We start from the raw sequence: 21,405 nt of genomic DNA, 5'->3' as shown, positions 1-21,405 counted from the left end.
AAGTTCAATCGGCAATTTTGGCGACATGTGTTTGTTCACCTTCGGACGAAGTTGAATATGTCATCTTTTGATCATCCGAAGTCTAATAGACGAACTGAAAGGATGAATCAAACGTTGGACATGTTGAGGTCTTATGTCTCTCATAGGCAATCTGATTGGAAAGAGTACCTTTCACAATTAGAGTTTTCCTGTAATAGTAGCAAGCATTTTGCTATTGGGTTAAGCCCATTCATGTTGATGTATGGATTTGAGCCTAAATCCCCCTAGTGCTATTGGCTTAGAGAAAGTCAAAGATAGCAAAGCTTGTGATTTCTTGTATGATATGAAAGAAATGCTTGAATGTGAGTTACTTCTTATACTAATCGAAAGAGATCTCTAAGGACTCTAGATGTGGGACAATGGGTCTATCCGAAGGTACCCAAAGATTCCAAAACTATGCGAATTGGAAAGCATTATAAGCTTTCAACTCGATTTTGTGGTCCATTCTTGATCACAAAGAAAATCGGCGAAGTTGCCTATAAATTTGGCTCTTCCTTCGGATGTTAGTGTACATCTAGTGTTTTATGTCAGTCGCCTTAAAGAAAAACTAGGTGAAGCTGACATTGTTGTGTCTATCGAGGAAAGTGTATGGGAAGATATTTAAATTGAGGAGGCCATTTTAGACCACCGTACCCATCATTCGCGTCGATGTGTTTATGATGAGTACCTAATTAAATGGAAGGGTCAGTTTGAAAAGTTTGCTACTTGTGAATCAATTAGAGCTTTGAAAGGTCAGTATCCCCACTTCATTGAGGACATCAATGGTTCTTAAGGGGGAAATATGTTATCCCACTTATAGGAGAGGGGATCTAGTCTATGACACCGTTGGGATGGGTGTCCAATGTCCGGGCGGCTGTAGCGTGAACACGGCCAATGTAGCTGATCACTTTTGTAAAAGAAGGCCAAGGCCTCATTTGTAGTTATCGACCCCCACCGACAGAGTTCCAGTGGTTAGCCCGTGAGGCTAGGAGTGCGCGATGTCACCTCGAGGAGGTGAGGCCGGGTGGTATGGGACGCCCGGTCTTGCAGGTGCATGCTTATGTCCTCGGATGTTGGCCCTTACATGAGGGAGTTGCCAAATGGTGGCTATGGTCAGGTGGTTCATCCGACGCGTGTCCACCATAGGCTGTCCGTGTAGCTGGGAGATCCTCCTGCGTTGTTCGTTTCAAGGAGAGATGACAGGTTGCAGTCATGTTGGAGCTTTCTTTCATTCGGAAAGATTTTGAGTACAAGGTCTAGAGTTGGATAGAGTACTTTGGTATGCTGGGACTGCTCTTGCAATGTTTGTGGTGAAAATTATAGGAGAATTGGGGCCTAATCATTTTGTCAGGAAAGTTTGGTATATTGATCAGCCCATTTTGCTCGTAAGTGCATGGTCTTTAGTTCAAGACTCATCAGATAGATCAAGTTGGTCTTGTTACATTCTTATCACAATGTTAAACATTCTCTCTTCTCTTTGTGTTATGCAACCATGTCAGATTGTGTTTATGGACTCTTGTTCCTTGTACCGTTGATTTATCTGCTAAGATCAGTTAGCAGGTAAAGGCAAGAGCATCAGTTAAAGGAAACATAGGTTTAAAAAAACAGAATATGGACTCGTGTCAGATTGTGTTTATGGACTCTTGTTCCTTGTACCGTTGATTTATCTGCTAAGATCAGTTAGCAGGTAAAGGCAAGAGCATCAGTTAAAGGAAACATAGGTTTAAAAAAACAGAATATGCATTTTAAGCAGACAAACAATTATATGATTGTTGCGCAAATTACAGAGCAGGAAAGCCTTTATGCTATGCAATATTTGCACAAAATGTGGTTCGTCTATTGATGTCATCTTTTCCTTGAAGCTTTTGTTCAAACTTGTACTTACATTTTAATTTTTGATAATTAGAGTGAGGCATTCACCCGTTGTGAGCTCAACAACATAGCGTGCAATCTGCCCCGTGAGTTGCATTATGGTGGTCCCTTTTCTCGCCTCATCAGCTCTCACTACAACATTTTTACTGGAAATTACGATGCCAATGTTCTTGCGAGGGCCCTACAGTCGCGAGGAGCAGAGATGAGCTTTTGTAACCAGCAGTTGGGTGCAAATGCTATAGATTTGGATGACCCCATGCTTATTGGATTCATTTTCAATCACGAAACACAGAGATTTGGTGGATGGAAAGGCAGGCACTGGGCTGCTTTGAAGAAAATCAATGGTTCTTGGGTTGATTTGGACAGCGATCTGCCTGAGCCCATTGCCATTGGCAACAATGATGGGGTCAGGCAGTTCATAAGCCAAAGATTTGAACTTGGTTCTAGAGTGATCCGTGTGGTCAAAATTGAGCGAAGTGTGAAGTAATTGCAAAGCTAAGAAGTGTGATGTAAAGAGAGTAGAGATGTGCGGATGCCTTTGTGTGTCCAGTGCTCAAACGAGCCATGTTGGAAACTGAAGAAGTGGCATGAGGTTGATTTTTGAGGTTGAAGAAATCTAAGCAAGTAATGGTAAAGCTAAGCAACATGGTGAAAAAAGAGTGTAAGACATGCGGGAGTCTTTGTGTGTCCAGTGCTTAAACAGCTTATGTTGGGAATTGAGGAAGTGGCATGAAGCTGGTTTTGTGTGAGGCAATCTAAACAAAGAAACAGACAACAATTAGAAAGTGTCAGTTTGTTGAACAATTGTTCAAGAGGTTACGGACGACTCCTGAAACCGCTTCACACATCATTGCACGGTTCTGACTTCTACATACACTGCTTTGAATGGTATTTGGTATGTGATCAATGGATTTTGTCGAGACAAAAAACATGATTTTCTCAGCCACATATCTAGTTCCTTGTTTGAACCTTCCGTGCACAGAATTTTTCAAACATCAGATTTGTGTAATAGCAGATTTGGATACCATACCAGTTAGAGGGTGTTCTCAGTGATAATGGGCTCTTGGGTATGGGACATGATGTGGTTTTCAGCAAGAAAATTTGAGGTAGTCTGTGGGCTTAGCGAGCCTATTAGTACATACTGTGGTGGTATTGAGTGATTGCAAAAAGGTTGCCTTCAAAATTTGTGTTCCATTTGCTCTTCTGAAGCTAACCATTGACATGATGCCTCTATTGCATTAGAAATTTCTAATTTGCTTTTGACATCTAATGGCTCCTAGCATTCGAGATCTAGAAAAGTTCGGATGGAGCTGCCTCTTCAAATTTCAATTAGTTGTTAAATGCTTGTCAAATTTTGGGCTAGCTCAAGGTTGAACTCAATTTTCGTGTAAGGGTGATTAGATTTGGCTGCTGGTTCTAAGTTGAAATCAGTCAACTCTCCAAATATAAATGATGTCAGATAATTGTGTTTGATCATTTCATATGCGTATAATGCCATTCGCCAAATATCGTGGGAGTGTTATCAAAGTATGGTAAACTTACCTTACAAATTTTGAAAAAAGTTGTAGTTGGTTATATTGCCACCACGCTTTTTGAAACTTTTCACCTACCTTGCAGAAAAGAATTTGGTTGTATTGGTCATGAGAATGTTGGTTGTACAAGGTGTCCATTAATGTCATCCTTTAGTTTTTCTCATAAAATGGATGGTCTTTGATACTTCACTTGTGAAGCAAGATTCCAAAATACACATGAATTTTTCTCTAAGCGATATTTCTATTTGCTCATATGATCTTGATGTCATTGGTGATGATTAGTAGGATGCATCTCTTTAGTTATCAATGTATCAATTTATTCTCGTCCATCAAGGTTAGGAGTCGGGGAGTATTACATCTTAACCCTCCATCAACGAACGTTTCTCAAGCATAATTAGGATGGCATGCGTCAGATCTGCAGCACATTGGCATCCCTTTGGATGACCCCCTCTTGTCGACTCTTGACGGCTGGGAATGGTTCGTTGGTGACCATTCCCTCGTAATGCATGCTCCTGCATAGATCCCAAACTCTGCTAGTCACCGTGCAGCCACGTGCATCAAAAGGAATGGTTGCCAGCACACCATCCTCTACGCCTTCTTGGATGCCTTCGTGCAAGCATGTGCAAAATTTCAAGAGCTTTCCTATCAAGGGTGGGAAGGGAATAGAGGCATCGATCTTATTGTATCTTTCTATAATCAAAATAAAGTCAAATTGACAAAGTGTTATTTTGTGTATGACCAATAATAATTTAGCAATAATTGATATAGTTAGCGACAATGAATTTTTAGATGGCCACTTTGAGGAACCGCACTTTAATTTGTTTGATATCTAAGAGTTTGAAATCTCTCCTTTCTATGAGAACAAAGGTTTTCTATTAGGTAAGAAAGAAAAACCTAATATGTAGACATTTATGAAACCATTTTGAGAAGCTTGACTTAAATGTGTTTGCTATCAAGAGTGGGAAGAGGATTGAGAAATTGGTCATCTTATATCTTCTATCTTATATCTTGTACAATGACTAAAATAAAAATTAAAGGTATAAAGCTCTCGTTCACCGTATCACTCCAAGGGGAATTTGTTACTATATATGTGGTAGTTATATGTGTAAACACACTTAGGACCGCCCAGACACTTTTTCCTTGACTAGGAGTTTTTCCCCCGTATTGCATTGTATATATGCCCATCAATGTAGGGCTAACTTATCTTTCGATTTATGCATTAAGAAATACTCAGTGTTGTGTGTCTTGAGTTTCTTCATCTCTTCATCTTTTCCAAGCTGTGTGTACATTCTTGTGACCCTAATGCCAACAATGCATTCCTTCTCCTCTCCCTCCCTGTGTGTGTACCATGCCAAATGAGACCAGACAAAATATTATGAAGGATGCAAAATGTTTTGTATGTGAAGATCACACTATCTAACAACAAAATGTGTCGCAAGGCATATTAATGAAGAAAATGTGCCCAAGGAGAAGGCAAGTCCCTCGAGAATATAGGAATGCGGGACCTATTGGCGTTGCAATTGAAAGTATTCTTTGGAATTGCAATGCATACCCATGGAATGGAGGGGTTGTCATAGATGAACTCACAAGCAAACCCAATGTTGTACTTCTTGTTGAGACTTGGGATCATGCTGTTGTAGGGTGATTGGCTGGAACCTCAAGGCCAAGATACTTAATCTCTCAACAACTTCAAGTGTCTAATTGTTATACACAATGCATGGCTTCTCCTGATGGTTGATTTTCACAAGCATAGCCTTTGTTTTGGATTCATTCACAATCAACTCACTATAAAAGAAATTTTTTTAAAGGATAGTCATAAATTTTTGTGCATCCTCTAAAGTGTGTGCTAGAAGCACTTTCTCATCCGTATTCAACAAAGAGCATGATTACCTCATTGTCAATAGTGACCTCTTCAATACCGCCTTCTTGCATAAAGTCAAGTACCATTTGTTCCAATTGATCGATGCAAAGACCAAAGAGAGTTGGTGACAATGGACATCCTTGTTTAACTCCAATAGTTCTTGCAAATGTTTTTGAGATGCTTCTTCCCCATGGGCAATTGACATATCACCTTCTCATAGATTCAAGAAACCGCAAGCACAAACTCACTTGGCACTTGGATTTCTTCAATCCTTCTCCACAAATTGTTGCGTAAAATCATATCAGAAGCTTTCTTCAAGTCCACAAAGAAATAATACAATCGCTTGGCCTTTCAACCTAATTTCCTCCATAAGAACATGAAGAGTGATAAGATGATCAATTATGCTATACCGTCGAGGAAAAACCGCTTGTTCTTTTGCATGCTTGCTATTCTCTTCAGTACAATCACTCAATTTTTACTCCATTATGCACCCAAAAACCTTTTCCATAAGAGACCCAATCATTATAGTCCGGTTTATTTACATTCTTTACATCCTCTCCTTTATGCAAAGCCTTGACCCAATTAGTGCTCCATCCACAAGGCATACCATGTTGAGTGTAAGGCTGAACATATCAACTCATGTACAAAATCCCCGTCCATTTAATCATTTCCAACTTGATGCCTTGAAGATCTCCCGCTTTGCGAGTTGCCAACTTTTTGAGTCTGTCGCACACATCCTCAATAGTAAAGAAAGAGAAATAGATAGGATTGAATCATAACATGTAATCTTTTTAGCATTTGGTTGCTCATGTAGTTGCCTACAATGTGTGTACATATATGTAAGACTTAAGTTATCAAAACTCTCGATCCGCTTGCCTCTCAAGTTTCTCCAAAATCTTCCATATATGCGTATATTTTCTTAAACTTGAATAAACTTATGTTTGACTTTCCATGTTCTTCTCTTGTTTTGAATCAATGCGTTGTATGTATGCAAATGATTTTGATATTTGTCTTTGTCCATAATTGGATGTAGCTTTATCAAGGACTTTTTAGTATCTTCACATTCTTTATCAAACCACACTTTGTGTGATTTATCTTTGTTGATACCATAGACATGCTTTATGGAAATCGTTCTTCGGCACAAGAACAAATAACTTTTTTGAAAGCTTCCCATCTAGTTTTCAATGGTGTATCATATTGAAGTTTAGTCTTCCATAAGTTTTTCACAAACATTTCAATATACATTGGTGCCTGTTTGAAATCCATAAAAGAAATAACTTCTCTTTCCTTTGGTTGAGATTATCATGTAAGGTCAATACATAGGGTCTAATGGTCTGATCTCAAGGTCCATTGGTCAAGCGTAAAACTCTTTATGCGATACATGATGGACTTGGAGAGTAGCATATAGTCAATCACACTATCTCCATTGTTTTTTTTACATGTAAATCCATCAATTTTACTCCACAAAAGATACACCATTGACAATGAGTATACCTGTGCTAATGCATATGCGTAAAAGTAACTTTTCATAGTGATTCAACTCTTTTCCATCCATTGAAGTATGATCATACAAGTGAACTTCTTCCAACTCCCTTGAAATGTATCACATATCAAATTGTTGAGTATCATGTTGCAATGTTTTTATGCGAGCATTCATATCCCCAAAGATAATAACATCATCTTTGCCTTTAAAATAAGCAAAGTCCTCCTCTAAATCAATAAAATGGTTAATCTCTATTCATGTAAGCATAAAAGGGAGAATCATGCTGACGAATGTAGCAATTGGTTACAAAAATGGGTGCTCTTTTTGGTATCATAATTTTCAGCCATACATAACGTTTGAACCTTGTTATTTTTTACAATCGATACAGAATCTTCCAATTATTTCTCAATCATACAAGCTACCCCTCCTTGTCCTCTTCGTTGCTGGAGATGTTTTGAACAATCAATGAATGTACATTGTAATCCTTTGAGATTTCTTAAGCAATCCCACATGAGAATCTGTTTATCTCACATTGTGATCAATCAAAATGCTTGTTGAATTTGCACATCACATGGAGTGTGTTAAAGACCAACTACTGCGCTTTGCCCATACCCAACCGTCCATTTAGTATACACATTTTCACTAATCATTCTATATTGGTTTTGGTTTTATCATATATAGAAGAGAGAAAAGTAAGAAACTTAGCTGCAGAGTCCACCACACGTGTGTGCCTTCTGCCGTCTCTTCCACTTTGTGTGCTCTATGCTCTCCACTTTTTCGCATGCATATGCCATTGGATAAAAATTCTATCCTTGGAACTTCTCAAAATGTCAAGGAATTTATGATCCTTTAAGAAATTCCATTAGGATATGTGTTTCCTTATCATTGTGATGAACCAAAATGATTGTTTTCTTGCACATTTTAGGGATATATCTACTCAAACATTGTGGTTTTCTTTGATTGGTTTAATTAACACTAGTTCCGAGCACCTAAGTGTCCTGTTTTCCTTCCAAATTTTTGGATTCAATTTATGAAGTTACAAACTAATTCTTGAAGCGTTGCTCTTCAAGACATTCGCTTATGAGCCAGAGAAAATTGAGGATTTTGCGCTATGTCTACTACTAAAAGATTGACCAAATTTTGAAATTTAAATCTCGACCAAAACTTTGAGCCGTGTTCTCAAAAAATCCATAAAAATCTTATAAATTCGAGAAAAAAAAATTTGTCGATTTTTTAAACCCTTGGAAATAGATAAGTACTTTGAAAATTAGACAATTAAGTTGAAAATTTGAAAATTAGACAATTAAGTTGAAAATAGATAAGTACTTTAAAAATTAGACAATTAAGTTGTAAACCTAGTGTTCATACCTACTAAATGTAGTAAGCAAAAAAATGCAATCATGAAAATGTTGATAAGGGGGCGATTCTAGGTTTTCAAAGCTTGTATCAAAGAACCAATGTAATATTAGTGCAAAGCTATAATCCAAAGTGAATCCATAGGTGTACACAAGAATGTACATATCTTTTGGGTGTCTAATCTTACATAAATCATATAAATCAAGTTGTGTTTCAAAATTTTGTTATTTGTAATCTATCAAGGAAATTAAAGTTTCACAAAAAAACCATGTAATGAGATTATAAAATGCTCTTTCTATGTTGTAGTTGAGGAATTAGCTATGATTTATTGAAATCTACAAAAAATTTAAGTCATATCCATTTTCATAGTTGAGTGTAGTTTTCAGATACACAAGTATATCCTACATGTAGCTTATATAAAAAATATTAAATTTTAATTAATTTATTACTTATAGAGTATGTGTCTACATAACATAAAAAATCTTCAAATTATACAAATAAAGTATTTAATTTCGGATATAATCACATGCATGCAACTTCTATATTGGACCCACAATACTTAATATAATTTAACACATTATTATTTTTTTTAATTGAGTAAAACATAGGCAAACATGTGGGGCTATTATAGATAAACTACCTATGAGTTTTTGTTAGTCCTTGATATTTGCTTTTAAAAGCTTATTATAATATCTATCTATTACATGTTTTGCACGAGCACTCTTTATTGGGTCCATTATCTATCATGATAAGTTCAAAAGTATAGAGAGGTATTTTTGGCCAAGAAGTCCATAGGGGAGTGGTAGAGAAAACACTCAATTATATATGTGTGTGTGTGTGTGTGTATGTGTGTGTGTGTGTGTGTGTGTATATATATATATATATATATATATATATATATATATATACACACACACACACACACATACACATACACACAAGAAACAAACTTACAAATGTGTTGGCAATCATGATGCTTTAAGTTTTCTTTGTAATGAAGCCTTACTATACTCATTCGAACATTTTATTATGAAAGTGAGTGTGTGTGTGTGCACGTGCATTTCTCTCTCTCTTTCTATAATCTCTCTCCATTAACATGTCAAATGTGTTCTAACAATCACTCAATTTATTATAGCAAAAAATGTGCCTTCTTGAGGCCATCGTGAAGTCTTCACCTTGTTTTAAAAACTTTAAGATTATTACATAAAGGCCCTTAAAGGAAATTTGGAAGGTTTCTTAAGATTATTATGGCATTTTATTCAAAACTTGGAAAAAGGACACATGTCTTTTTTTTTTTACCAAACTAGTGTTAAAGTCTTTTCAAATGGAGCTTGACCACCATGAAAGAGGACAATTACATCTATTTATATGAGTATGTGAACTATCACCTCCCGCAATAATGGATCACATGCACAAATGTACACAATACTCTAAGTACTCTCCTTGTCTTTGCATTTCTAACCTTAATGAAAACCCCTCTTACGACCACATTTTTCAAAGCTCTAAAGAGTCTTCTTTTGCCAATATCTAATTATAATATGAGATGCAATGAGCATTCCTTGCAGTGCCATTTGACATAGCAATTCTCATTGGTGGTCAAACATAGGACTTGTAAAACAATGTTTAGGGTGTCTTTGATGCCTCACAAAACCCTAAGGTGCACTCTCTCCCCCTAGTTCACGAAGGCATGCAATTTGTCCATCAACCCCATTCACAATCAAAAGGGAAGGAGAAGCTAGAGGGTGCGCTACCCCTGCCAAGCCAATCACTGAAGCAAAAACAGTGATGACTATCACTCCACTTTTTGTTGCTGATTTAGAGCCTAGCTAAACACAAGCACTAACATTAGATTAGAGTTTTGTTCCCCTAGTGTTACGTCTCTTCCAAGATTACCATGTTTTTCAATTGTAAGTCTCTCAACTGGGTGAAGTCCAATGGCTGCGCATGAAGAAGGTCCATACATAGCACCGTGCATTCATTGCAGTTAAGCACGCTTGGCCAGAACATTACTAGTATTGGGATGGGTGAACTCCTGGTGCTACCCCTTCTTTTTTCCATGTTGCATTTGGCCCAAAAGCACCCCTCGTCTGTCCATCCCCTTGTAAATGAAATTGCCATCACACCTATCGACCCCCGTTGTCCCACCTTGCTGCACTTCTCATCGTGCCGACCCTATCAGCTCACATTGTAATCGATCCCTTAGGCCCCTGCCATTGCACCTATTACATCGGTCTACATCATTGTTGGCCCCAACCATCATCGGGCCACCTTGCCTCATCAGCCCACCTCATCAGCCCTACCTGTCGTATCCGACAATCCCCGTCGATGACCCCACCTGTGTGCACTTGCCAACCCCCATCCATGCACCGAGTAATCGACCATTGATGCCCCCCCCACCCCCCTTCCCTTCCTCTGCGCCATTGATTCTCTTTGGTACACCGCCCACCACACTCGCAAGCTTGAGCTGTCCCGTTTTGGCATAGACACCCACCACGACACGCCGATCCCTATCAAGGCACTCGACGTCAATCGACCCTTTCATAGTGTCATTGAAGGTCGCGTTGTTTGCTCCATGCTTCACACAACCCTTGGCAAACCCTAGCACAATGGCATTTGTTGGTCCTCGTCGAGCCATCCGGCCCATCGGCCCACACTGTCTGCCGTCGGTCCCCTTTGACGCAATCGGCCCCATTGGTGCACCTAGTGTCAACCGTCCCCATCACGATGTCATCAATGATTGGATTGTCTGCTCCGTGCTTCACACACCCATTAACATCGATTTTTTTGTATCTTGTCCTATACCCGAAATAAATTCAAAGTGATAAAGTGTTTTAATGGGTATGATCAAAATAGTTTATCAATAATTGAGATAGTCATTGGATTTTATAAGGCCACTTTGAGGAACCACACTTGAATTTGTTTGCTATCTATAATGGTAGCTGCATTCACCTTTTTGAGATTAACACACACTCGTAATTTCCCATTCTTCTTAGGTACTACCACAATTGGAGACAGCCAATCTGTGTGTTCAATTTCGTAAATGAATTCAGATTCCTTTAGTTTTTCAATCTCTTCTTTGATCTTCCTGGCAAATGTTTTGTTATAAGTGTATGGTCTCTGTCTACTTGGTTTCGCATCATCTCTCATGGGTATAGTATGTTGACAGATTTCTGGATCAACACCCTTGAGATCCTTGTAAGACCAAGCGAAGATATCCCGGTATTCCTTTAACAAGCTCAAAAAAAGCTTTTCTTCTTCTTCTTCTCCTGGTTCAGTCAAGTCTACCCTTTTAGCGTTTTCAGGCCCTTCGTAAGATTCACCTTGTTTCCGTAGTTCCCTAACAGGTTGTTCAATTATGATTTTCCGATCTTGGAGAGTATACTTTTTGTAATGGGATGGAACATGCATTACATCCTTACCATCCTCTTCCATGGTTTCCATTTCGGTTGTGTATATCTCCTTTAGAGCTTTTTTCAACTCTTGATATTTCTTTTTCCGCTCGACTCTGGTCATGAGCGGTTTCTTATTCTGTGATTTTTTGAGTACCCTTCTTTGTTTTTCTCTATGTCTGAGACATTTCTGAATTTTTGTTTGAAGGATATCTGCCAGTTATTTTGTCCTTGACACAATCATTAGCATCTATCTGCATCAGTAATTGTGTTTTACTGGAGATCAATGGCATAGGTCGTGTTTTCACGATATTGGTGTCTCTCTTTCGTCTATACCATTTTTGTCTTCTTGATTTCTGGTTTGGAAAGTCAAAAAACTTTTCCTCCCCTCCCCTTAAGAGTAACTGAGCTCTCGTATGCTCTTTTTCTAACCCCGAGTCTTCTGAGGTAGTTGAGGGTTCATCTAACTCATCAGTTGCATCGTAATAGAGTTCAAAATAGACTTGTTGAGCTTTCATCAAGTCCTTGGGTTCCTCATCTTTGTTTTCAATGTTGAGGACTGACATCATTTGGATGGGAATTATGTTGTAGCCATCCTCATTGCAAAATTGAGTAGGCATAGACATATTAACACATACATCCATTGTCGCTAAAATTTGAGTCTAGTCGAATGGTTCAAATAAATGCTCTGGAAAGGTTTCAGGTATGTAGGCTTCGTCTGTACAGTCCCTTTCTAGGATACATTCCTCTCGTCTTAAGCTTCCATTTTCTGAAGCTCCGCACATCCAAATAGGAGTGTCTTTGTTTAGCCAGGATGGGAATTTAGTTTCAGCCAAAAAGACCGAATCAAACTCTTGGATGGGTGTTTTCAAGACATCTCTATAAGTGTGATCTTTCAGATTGATTCTTGTTATAGATCCCACCTGCTTCAAGTACAGATAGTTGTTTCCCCAATCTTGGATAAGCTATACCTGTCGCATGAAAGGTCTTCCCAATATGATTTCATAGTTGAGTTTTTTCCCAAAGTCTACTATGCAAAAGTGTGTTGATATTCAATTCCACAGGAATTGACTATCACTTTTTCAAATAGCCATAGTGGTCTCTCAATGTGTCCATCAACCAATTGCAATTTCATTCGCGTTTATCTTGGTTGGCTGTCCCCAGGATTCCCATACTGCTTTAGTGGCTATGGCTATGCCAACTCCACTATCCAGTATTGCCATGGTTTCAATGTCATTATATTTCACTGGGAGGGTGGTGTTTCCTTCTTCCCCTTCATAATATTCTCCGACCTTGTTCATAGGAACTGATCAAATCTCTTTGTTTTCCATTTCATGTTTCATTTTTCCCAAATTCTTAGAGATTATCCCCGTTATCCCCACCTTCTCTATGATTTTTTGTAAATCGTTCCACAAGTATGGTCTGAGTTTCAACAATTCTCCCAAAGTAAGAGTGCATTGAATAGGTGTAGACATGATTGAATGAATGTTGTCTACTTCTAGGGTCTATTTGGCTCTTTTTACTTGAGTGGTCTTGCAAAGGATGGATTCATCTTCGTTATCTCCCAAGTAAGAGGGTAATGTTTTTAATGTCAATGGTTTAGATATTCCTGAAGCTTCCGATCTGTAATCCCCGTACAAGGATTGTAAATCCATGTTCATATCAGATGGTAGGTTATCCAAGCATACTTCCTCTATAGGTGCTGACTTTAAAGTTAGGCTCCCATCATTGATCTCTCTTACCTTTTCGCATAAGTGTCCTGTCCAGTCTTCCTCTATGAATGGAATTCCGTCTAGGGCATCTTCGCTGTTCGGCACTATAAGCTATGGAACATTTGTTTCAAGATGGGGTTCTACCACCACATCGGATTTTGCTTTCGTTCCTTCTACCGCAAGCTCTGCAGGTTTTACGATACTTTTAAGCTTGGGTTTTTGTTTATCCACCATTTCTTGCGTGATTCTTACCAAATTTTGATAAGTCTCCAGCTTCGTTGCTTCCATGTCTGGAGATGGATAGTTTTTCCATTTATTTTCCATGTTTTGGCCTGCTTTGAGTCTTGCTTGGTAGGCTTCCAAGGCAGCATTAATAGGCTCAAAAATTTTATCAACCAGAATGGATTCTCTAGATTTCACGGTTATTTCCTTGAATTCACTGCCAGTTCTTTCAACTTGTCGTGGACTAGCATTTTTGCTTTCTCTTCGTTTTCAACCCGTTGTTTTTGTTTTCTCATCTCATATCTTTTGCTTCTGCTCCTTTTGATTCTTTGAGAAGAAACTTTCATGTTCTACGAATCATCAGAGGAGTTGTGTTTCTTTTTCTTTTCCTGGGCTCTAGTGATTACCTTGATTGGAACAATTGGTTCACTCTCTGAGGAGCTACTAGGCATCACTTGGACTACGTTTACGATAGTTTTTCCCTTGTTCAAAGGATTCTTTGGACAATATTCCGGGAAGTGTCCTCCCTTTTTGCAACATTGTATGCAATAGGCTTCAATTGGTTTTGAGGTTTTTGTCAGGCTCTGGACTTGCGTTCTTCCAATGGTCATCAACACCACAATTATAACAGTTTCCTGTTCTATGCTTCATCATGGGTCTAGGCTTCATCACGGGTCTTCCCATGGGAGGTGTGACACCTTGATTAGCTACATAATACCATTTGGTGCAAGCTCTGGTGGAGCATAAGTCATGGTTTCTTCCATTGGTGGTGGATGTGGACTACACCAATCTCCTTCTACCATTACTGTAGATGGACTAGGCTCTGCATAGGCTGTAACATGCACTAATGCTTGTTCATCTATGACTCCTTCCGAGTGCATGTACTTTACAGGCACTGCATTATGTCCTGGATACGGAGGTTGTTGTCCCAACATAGGTTGAGTTCTTTCCCCCGTCTTTCCATACCCATTGGTGGTCTTTGAGCTTGGGCCATATTAGGCTGATATTTGTACATGGGTTGTCCTTGGGGCCTCATGGGCACGTACTGAACATTCCCATCATACTTTGGTCTGAAGTAGCACTCGTGGGTCTCATGGTTGGTCCATTTACCCTCGATTGCATACCATTTTTGTGGCCTAATTGGTTGTCCCTGTGGAGGTATCCCTCGTCCTGGTTCTCTCATAGGTGCTTTTTGCATATTGTTCATCATGTCGTTCATCTTTTTCAGCATATCTTCTATGGATGAGAGTGGTGCCGCAGCAGCCGTTCCCACTTGTGCTGGTTTTGTGGATGTTGTTTTCTCGCTTTGGTTATCCTTAGGGACATCTTCTTCATTGAAGATCTCGCAATTGTCTCCTAGGTCAATAGCATCAGACACACACGCTTCTAGGGTTGTATGCTTTTTACTATAGAGTATAGTATGAAGTTCTTTGTTTAGCAGTCTCTCCAGAAACAAAGATACAAGTCATTCTTCTGCAGGTATCTCCATCTCTGGGCATCTGGCAATGTATTGTTTCATTCGAGTTGCACAATCCCTAACAGACTCACCATGTTTTGTTAAGTATGGAGCCTGATTTACCGTTGTAATTTTATGTGGTAAAAGCGCACATTTGTAGGGCCCCCATTATGAGGAGAAGCCATTGTGAGTGAAGGAAAATCACTCACCGGAAGAAACCAAAAATTTCACGGACAAGAATCAGGGGCAACTTTAGGGGCCTCGGGGGCGGAGGCCCCTGAGACTTTTTTTCCTCGCCGAAATATTCCTTTTCGCCGGAATATTATGGCCGGACGGTGGCCGGAAAGTGGTCGGAAAGCAACCGGTCGGTTGGCCAGTGGCCGGTAGTCAATGGCCGGTGGCCGGTGGTCAGAAGTCAATGGCCGGTGGCCGGTGGCCGAATTCAATGGCCGGTGGCCGAATTCAAAAGCGGACTTGTCTTCTCAAGGGCGGCCACACATGGGCGGATTGGAGGGTTCGATTTGGACTTATTCGCACAAGGGCGGCTACACATGGCTGCCTCTCATAAGAGAGGGCAGCCCTTTTGGCCTATAAAAAGAGGCCATTTCTACACACATTTCATAGTGTGAAGTTGATGCAACAAGGTGAGTGTGAGGTGGTGAGAGTGAAGCAAGGCGAGAGCTCTATTTAGGGTTTAATCCCTTTGTTAATTGAAGTGCTAAAGCCATTGAGTGGCTGCTTTCCTGTGGACGTAGCCCACATTGGGTGAACTATGTATATCGTGTGTACTCTCTCTCTCTCTCTCTACTCTATAATCTCTTGTGTGTGAAATCTATCTCTCTCCATTAAGTAATCTACTCAAATATCTATTTAGATACGTCTTATTTCTTAACAACTGGTATCAGAGCAAGGTTTGCTCGTAGCTAAATTCTCCCAAGGAAAGGATTCCTTGAATTGAGTGGGAGTTATGGCGGAGGAAGGGAAGCTCAAGATTGAGAAGTTCAACGCCAAAAACTACCAACATTGGAAGATGCAGATTGAAGACTATCTCTACCAGAAGGACCTCTATTTGCCACTAGGCGGTCTTGCGAAGAAGCCCGCAACAATGGCAGATGAAGCATGGATTGTCCTTGATCGAAAGGCACTGGGAACAATTCGGTTAAGCTTGGCGTCAACGGTGGCCTTCAATGTTTCGGACATGAAGACCACGGAGGACTTGATGAAGTCACTTGACGACTTCTACGAGAAACCATCGGCATCCAATAAGGTATTTCTTATGAAGCGCTTGTTCAATCTAAAGATGGCAGAGAATGGTTCAGTTGCAGAACACCTAAATGACTTTAACACAAACATAAGTCAACTTCGATTGGTGAAAATCAATTTCGATGACGAAGTGCGAGCTCTCCTTATACTATCATCTCTACCGGATAGTTGGGACAGCCTTGTGATGGCTGTAAGTAATTCTATTTCTGGCACAAATACTCTTAAGTTTGATGATGTTGTGGGTATTCTCCTAAGCGAGGAAATGCGAAGGAGAAGCACAGGAGAATCATCAAGTGCTGCATTGTCAGTAGAAACAAGAGGAAGGCCTAAGGAGAGGTTCAAAAACCAAAAGGGTCGTGATCGCTCAAGACGGAGCAAGTCACGCACAAACCCTAAATCCGATGTATTTTCCATATTTCAAAGGTGGAAAGCCTTTGTGGAGAATGAAACAGATACCAAGGTTAAATGCCTTAGATCCGACAATGGAGGTGAATATTGCAGCCAAGCTTTTGAAAGATTTTGTACTAGCAATGGCATTCGGAGGCAAAGGACAACCCCAAGGACACCTCAACAAAATGGTATTTCGGAAAGGATGAACATGACAATCATGGAGTGAGCACGAAGCATGCGGCTACATGCAGGCCTACCGCTTGAGCTTTGGGTGGAAGCTGTAAGTACGTCTGTGTACTTAATCAACTGGTCACCCTCAACGGCATTGGATGGGGGAGTTCCAGAAGAGGCATGGACAGGTAAACTGGTGAATTATGCATTTCTCAAAGTGTTTGGGTGTGAGGCTTTCATGCACATAGATAGAAGGCTAAGATCAAAGCTAGATGCAAAGTCCAAAAAGTGTTTCTTCATTGGCTATGGAGAAGGTGACTTTGGGTATCGCCTATGGAATCGTGAAGATGGTAAAATCTTAAGGAGTAGGGATGTAATTTTTAACGAACAAAATTTGTACAAAGATTACTTGGAAAGAAAACAAACAAAAGAAACAGGTGATGAGTACATGGAGCTTGAGGATGGTGAAGACTCAAGGACTGCAAACGGTGACAATGTGCAACAACGTCAACCATATGAGGAGCCTCAACCTATTCCCCGAAGATCTACAAGAGCAAGTAGACCTCCAGAAAGGTTTGTTCCTTCCTTCAACCATCTCTTGATCTGAGATTCTAGAGAGCCAGAATCATACGAAGAAGCTATGTAACATGAATCCAAAGAAGAATGGACGAAGAGCATGCAAGTGGAGATGGGCTCACTACATCGCAACCAAACATGGGCGTTGGTTGAGTTGCCTAAAGGTAAGCGGGCACTTCAAAACAAATGGGTGTACAAGCTGAAGGAAGAAGAAGGTGGGAAGAAAAGGTACAAGTCTAGGCTTGTGGTAAAAGGGTTTTCTCAAAATAAAGGTATTGACTTCAATGAAATATTTTCTCCTATTGTAAAAATGAACTCAATTAGGCTTGTCTTAAGCCTTGTGGCTGCTCATGATCTAAATCTCGAGCAAATGGATGTAAATACGGCATTCCCTCACGGTGACTTAGAGGAGGAAATCTACGTGCTTCAACCAAAGGGGTATGAAGTAAAAGGTAAGGAGAAAATGGTTTGCAGATTAAAGAAGAGCTTGTATGGTTTAAAGCAAGCATCAAGACAATGGTACTTGAAGTTTGATCAATGGATGTTGGATCATGGATTCACAAGATGCAACTCGTATCACTGCGTCTACACGAAGAATTTGGGAGATGGGAAGTTCATCATCCTAATGTTGTATGTTGATGACATGCTGATTGCAAGTGCTAACATGCAGGACATCAAAGACCTAAAAGAGGAGCTGTCTAAATCTTTTTCAATGAAAGATTTAGGTGCTGCAAAGAGGATACTTGGTATGAAAATATCAAGGGACACGACGAAGAAGACAATAAAGATATCTCAAGAAGATTACATCAAGAAGGTACTAGAAAGGTTTGCAATGAAAAATGCAAAACCAGTTTCTACACCTTTGGCTGGTCATTTTAAACTAACGAAGGATATGTGTCCAAAGACACAAGAGGAGATAGCCTATATGTCTAAAGTTCCATATGCTGCAGCGATAGATTTTCTAATGTATGCTATGGTCTGGACAAGGCCAGACATTGCACATGCAGTGGGAGTTGTGAGTAGGTTCATGGACAACCCAGGTAAAGAGCATTGGCAAGTTGTGAAGTGGTTACTTAGGTATCTAAAAGGGACAACAACAAATGCTTTGTATTTTGGAGGAACTGATATTTTTCTAGAAGGGTATGCTGATGCAGATATGGCAGGTGACAAAGATACTCGAAGGAGCACTACTGGCTATGTGTTCATGGTTGGAGGCACAACAGTAAGCTGGGCTTCAAAGCTGCAGAAAGTGGTTTCACTTTCTACCACGGAAGCAGAGTATGTAGCAATGACGGAGGCAAGCAAAGAAATTCTGTGGCTTCACAGATTCTTATAAGAGCTTGGATTCAAACAAGACAATTGTGTCTTGTACAGTGATAGCCAAAGCACTATCCATCTTGCGAAGAACTCAGCCTTTCATTCAAGGACAAAGCACATTGAGGTGAGATATCACTTCATACGCACTATTTTGGAAGAGGGACAGCTAAACCTAGGAAAGGTGCATACAAGTGAAAATCCTGCAGACATGTTTACAAAGGTGGTCAACAAGGAGAAGTTGAGCTTTTGCTCATCTTCAATCGGCATTCAAGGATAAGAAGCCAGAATGGAAAGCAGTCATCACAGGTTTGGTTTGGAGATCAGTTTCCAAGTGGGAGATTGTTAAGTATGGAGCCTGATTTACCCTTGTAATTTTCTGTGGTAAAAGCGCACATTTGTAGGGCCCCCATTATGAGGAGAAGCCATCGTGCGTGAAGGAAAATCACTCACCGGAAGAAACCAAAAATTTCACGGACAAGAATCAGGGGCCGGAATATTCCTTTTCGCCAGAATATTATGGCCAGACGGCGGCCGGAAAGTGGTCGAAAAACAACCGGTCAGTTGGCCGGTGGCCGGTAGTCAATGGCCGGTGGCCGGTGGTTGGTGGCCGAATTCAATGGCCGGTGGCCGAATTCAAAAGCGGACTTGTCTTCTCAAGGGCGGCCACACATGGGCGGATTGGAGGGTCCGATTTGGACTTATTCGCACAAGGGCGGCTCAACATGGCTGCCTCTCATAAGAGAGGGCAGACCTTTTGGCCTATAAAAGGAGGCCATTTCTACACACATTTCATAGTGTGAAGTTGATGCAACAAGGTGAGTGTGAGGTGGTGAGAGTGAAGCAAGGCGAGAGCTCTATTAAGGGTTTAATCCCTTTGTAAACTACTTCTTCTTTTGAAGTGCTAAAGCCATTGAGTGGCTGCTTTCCCGTGGACGTAGCCCACATTGGGTGAACCACGTATATCGTGTGTACTCTCTCTCTCTCTCTCTCTCTCTACTCTATAATCTCTTGTGTGTGAAATCTATCTCTCTCCATTAAGTAATCTACTCAAATATCTATTTAGCTACGTCTTATTTCTTAACATGTTTCTGTTTAAAGCTGTAGATTTGAGCTACTGTATTATGTTTAATCCCCGTTTTGGAACAAGCTGCTACAAATCCTTGAGCTAATGTGTTCATGTCCATGATTGACCTTGGTGGAATGTTTTGGAACCATGTCAAAGCTTTTCCTTCTAATTTTATTCCAAACCCCTTGAATTGAGTATGGAAATCGAATATACGCTCTGCTCTTAGCACTTGCTTAAAGCTTGCTAAGTGGTCATATGGATCCCCTGATCCACTGTATTTTCTGATCCATTTTTGACAATCATCTAGTTTGACACGTCTGTTTGGTTCAACTCCAGGTCGTCTGGGAGTTGGTCCTGTTCTGAGTCCTTCAAACCAGTCTATTGGAAATAGTGACTCATGTAGCCCTAGACTGGCCTTAGTGTCACCCGGTTTTCTACATGATGAGGTGGTTTCTGGTTTTTTCACATTACTCTCAGATGATCTCTCACGGTGTTCATCCTTTGGAATTGTTTCTGGTCCTTGTCCCAATATCCAATCCCGTATGGAATACCCTTGGTATTTGGTTTGTTCTACCTCCTTAGGAGTCATCATAAAATGTTGTTGTTATAACAATCCCTAAACAGGTAGGTTGGTAGGTCTATTGATCCCTTATCTTTGATCTAGAAGATATAGGTGATCTTTATGGCCGTTAATTATCTTGGTTTGGCATGAGAATTCCACAAAATATCTTTTATGTTTCTATCTTCCCAACAATAGACTCCGATCCTAGGATTATCCGTACTAAGACATTTTAAAGGCTTCAAGTCTACTTGATCGTATCCCTCGAATTTCAAAGTTGGTGGTCCTTCTTTTGCTGATATATCTGGGATTATAGTGTTTACTTATAACCCCCATTTGTCTACCACGTCAGGGTTTTCGACCTGTATATACTGAGTTCTGTTTTGATCCATATACATTTTTCCTTGTTTGTTTGCCCTAACCTCTTCTTCAAACTCAATACTATGGTCATCAATGCGAATAGTATACTCCTTGTTAGGGTCCAAGTAAACTTGGGCTCCATGACGGTTAGTGTTGTAAAAAGATAGTATATGCTTATAGCGCACTGTCATTCCGATTTCTGAGTGAGTCGAGTAAGAAGAAATTTCAGATGTTGAATCTGAAAAAGCGTCTGAGACTTCTTCAGAAATTGTGTGCAAGGAATTGCCTTGATTCAGGCTTTCTTCGATAGATACTCTACTGAAGGTTTCTCCGAGTATGCCTTGATTTCCTAGTACACGACCAAATCTAAGGTTCATATAGACTTATGAAGCCCTGGATAGAGTACTGACTTGTCGTCAATTTTCACTTGATTCAATTGCAACTTTCTGTCAAGCTTCTAATTCCTCGTCTACAACTTGAATCCCATACAAATTTAATCAAGTTAGCTATTTGACAGTAGAGCTCTTGAGAACTCTCGTGATTGGTCTCTGTGTATCACTTCAAATCGTGTTAGGGGAGTCAAAATGTGACTTTCAGATTTGACTTTAGCAAAATTAAAGGTTTAATCTGCAACCTCTAAACTGAGTGTATAATTTGTACCAATTTTGATCCGATTGAACCCAAAATTGCCATGTGGCCTTATATTATGTTGGTCTATCACTGTATGAGTTCAAAAGTCCAAAATGATGTCTCTGGATAGCAGAAGTAAATAATCACAATTATTTACTTTTGTCAAATTTTT

The 21,405-nt window shown here is 39.9% G+C and overlaps 1 protein-coding gene across 1 annotated transcript in view; it reads left to right on the top strand.

Moving 5' to 3' along the window:
• The window catches only part of LOC147421716 (josephin-like protein), a 45,830-nt gene extending 43,318 nt beyond the window's left edge, over positions 1 to 2,512 (top strand). Inside the window, exon 2 of the mRNA XM_086503517.1 lies at positions 1,925 to 2,512. Within this exon, the coding sequence (XP_086359643.1) occupies positions 1,925 to 2,377 (453 nt within the window). The 3' untranslated portion in view covers positions 2,378 to 2,512. The remainder of the gene's footprint in view (positions 1 to 1,924) is intronic.
• The last annotated feature ends 18,893 nt before the right edge of the window (positions 2,513 to 21,405 follow it).

Source organism: Adiantum capillus-veneris, chromosome 27 (genome assembly GCF_014529385.1).
Source record: "Adiantum capillus-veneris isolate H3 chromosome 27, ASM1452938v2, whole genome shotgun sequence".
Lineage (NCBI taxonomy): Eukaryota > Viridiplantae > Streptophyta > Polypodiopsida > Polypodiales > Pteridaceae > Adiantum > Adiantum capillus-veneris.
This window is presented reverse-complemented; position numbering and strand designations above follow the sequence as displayed.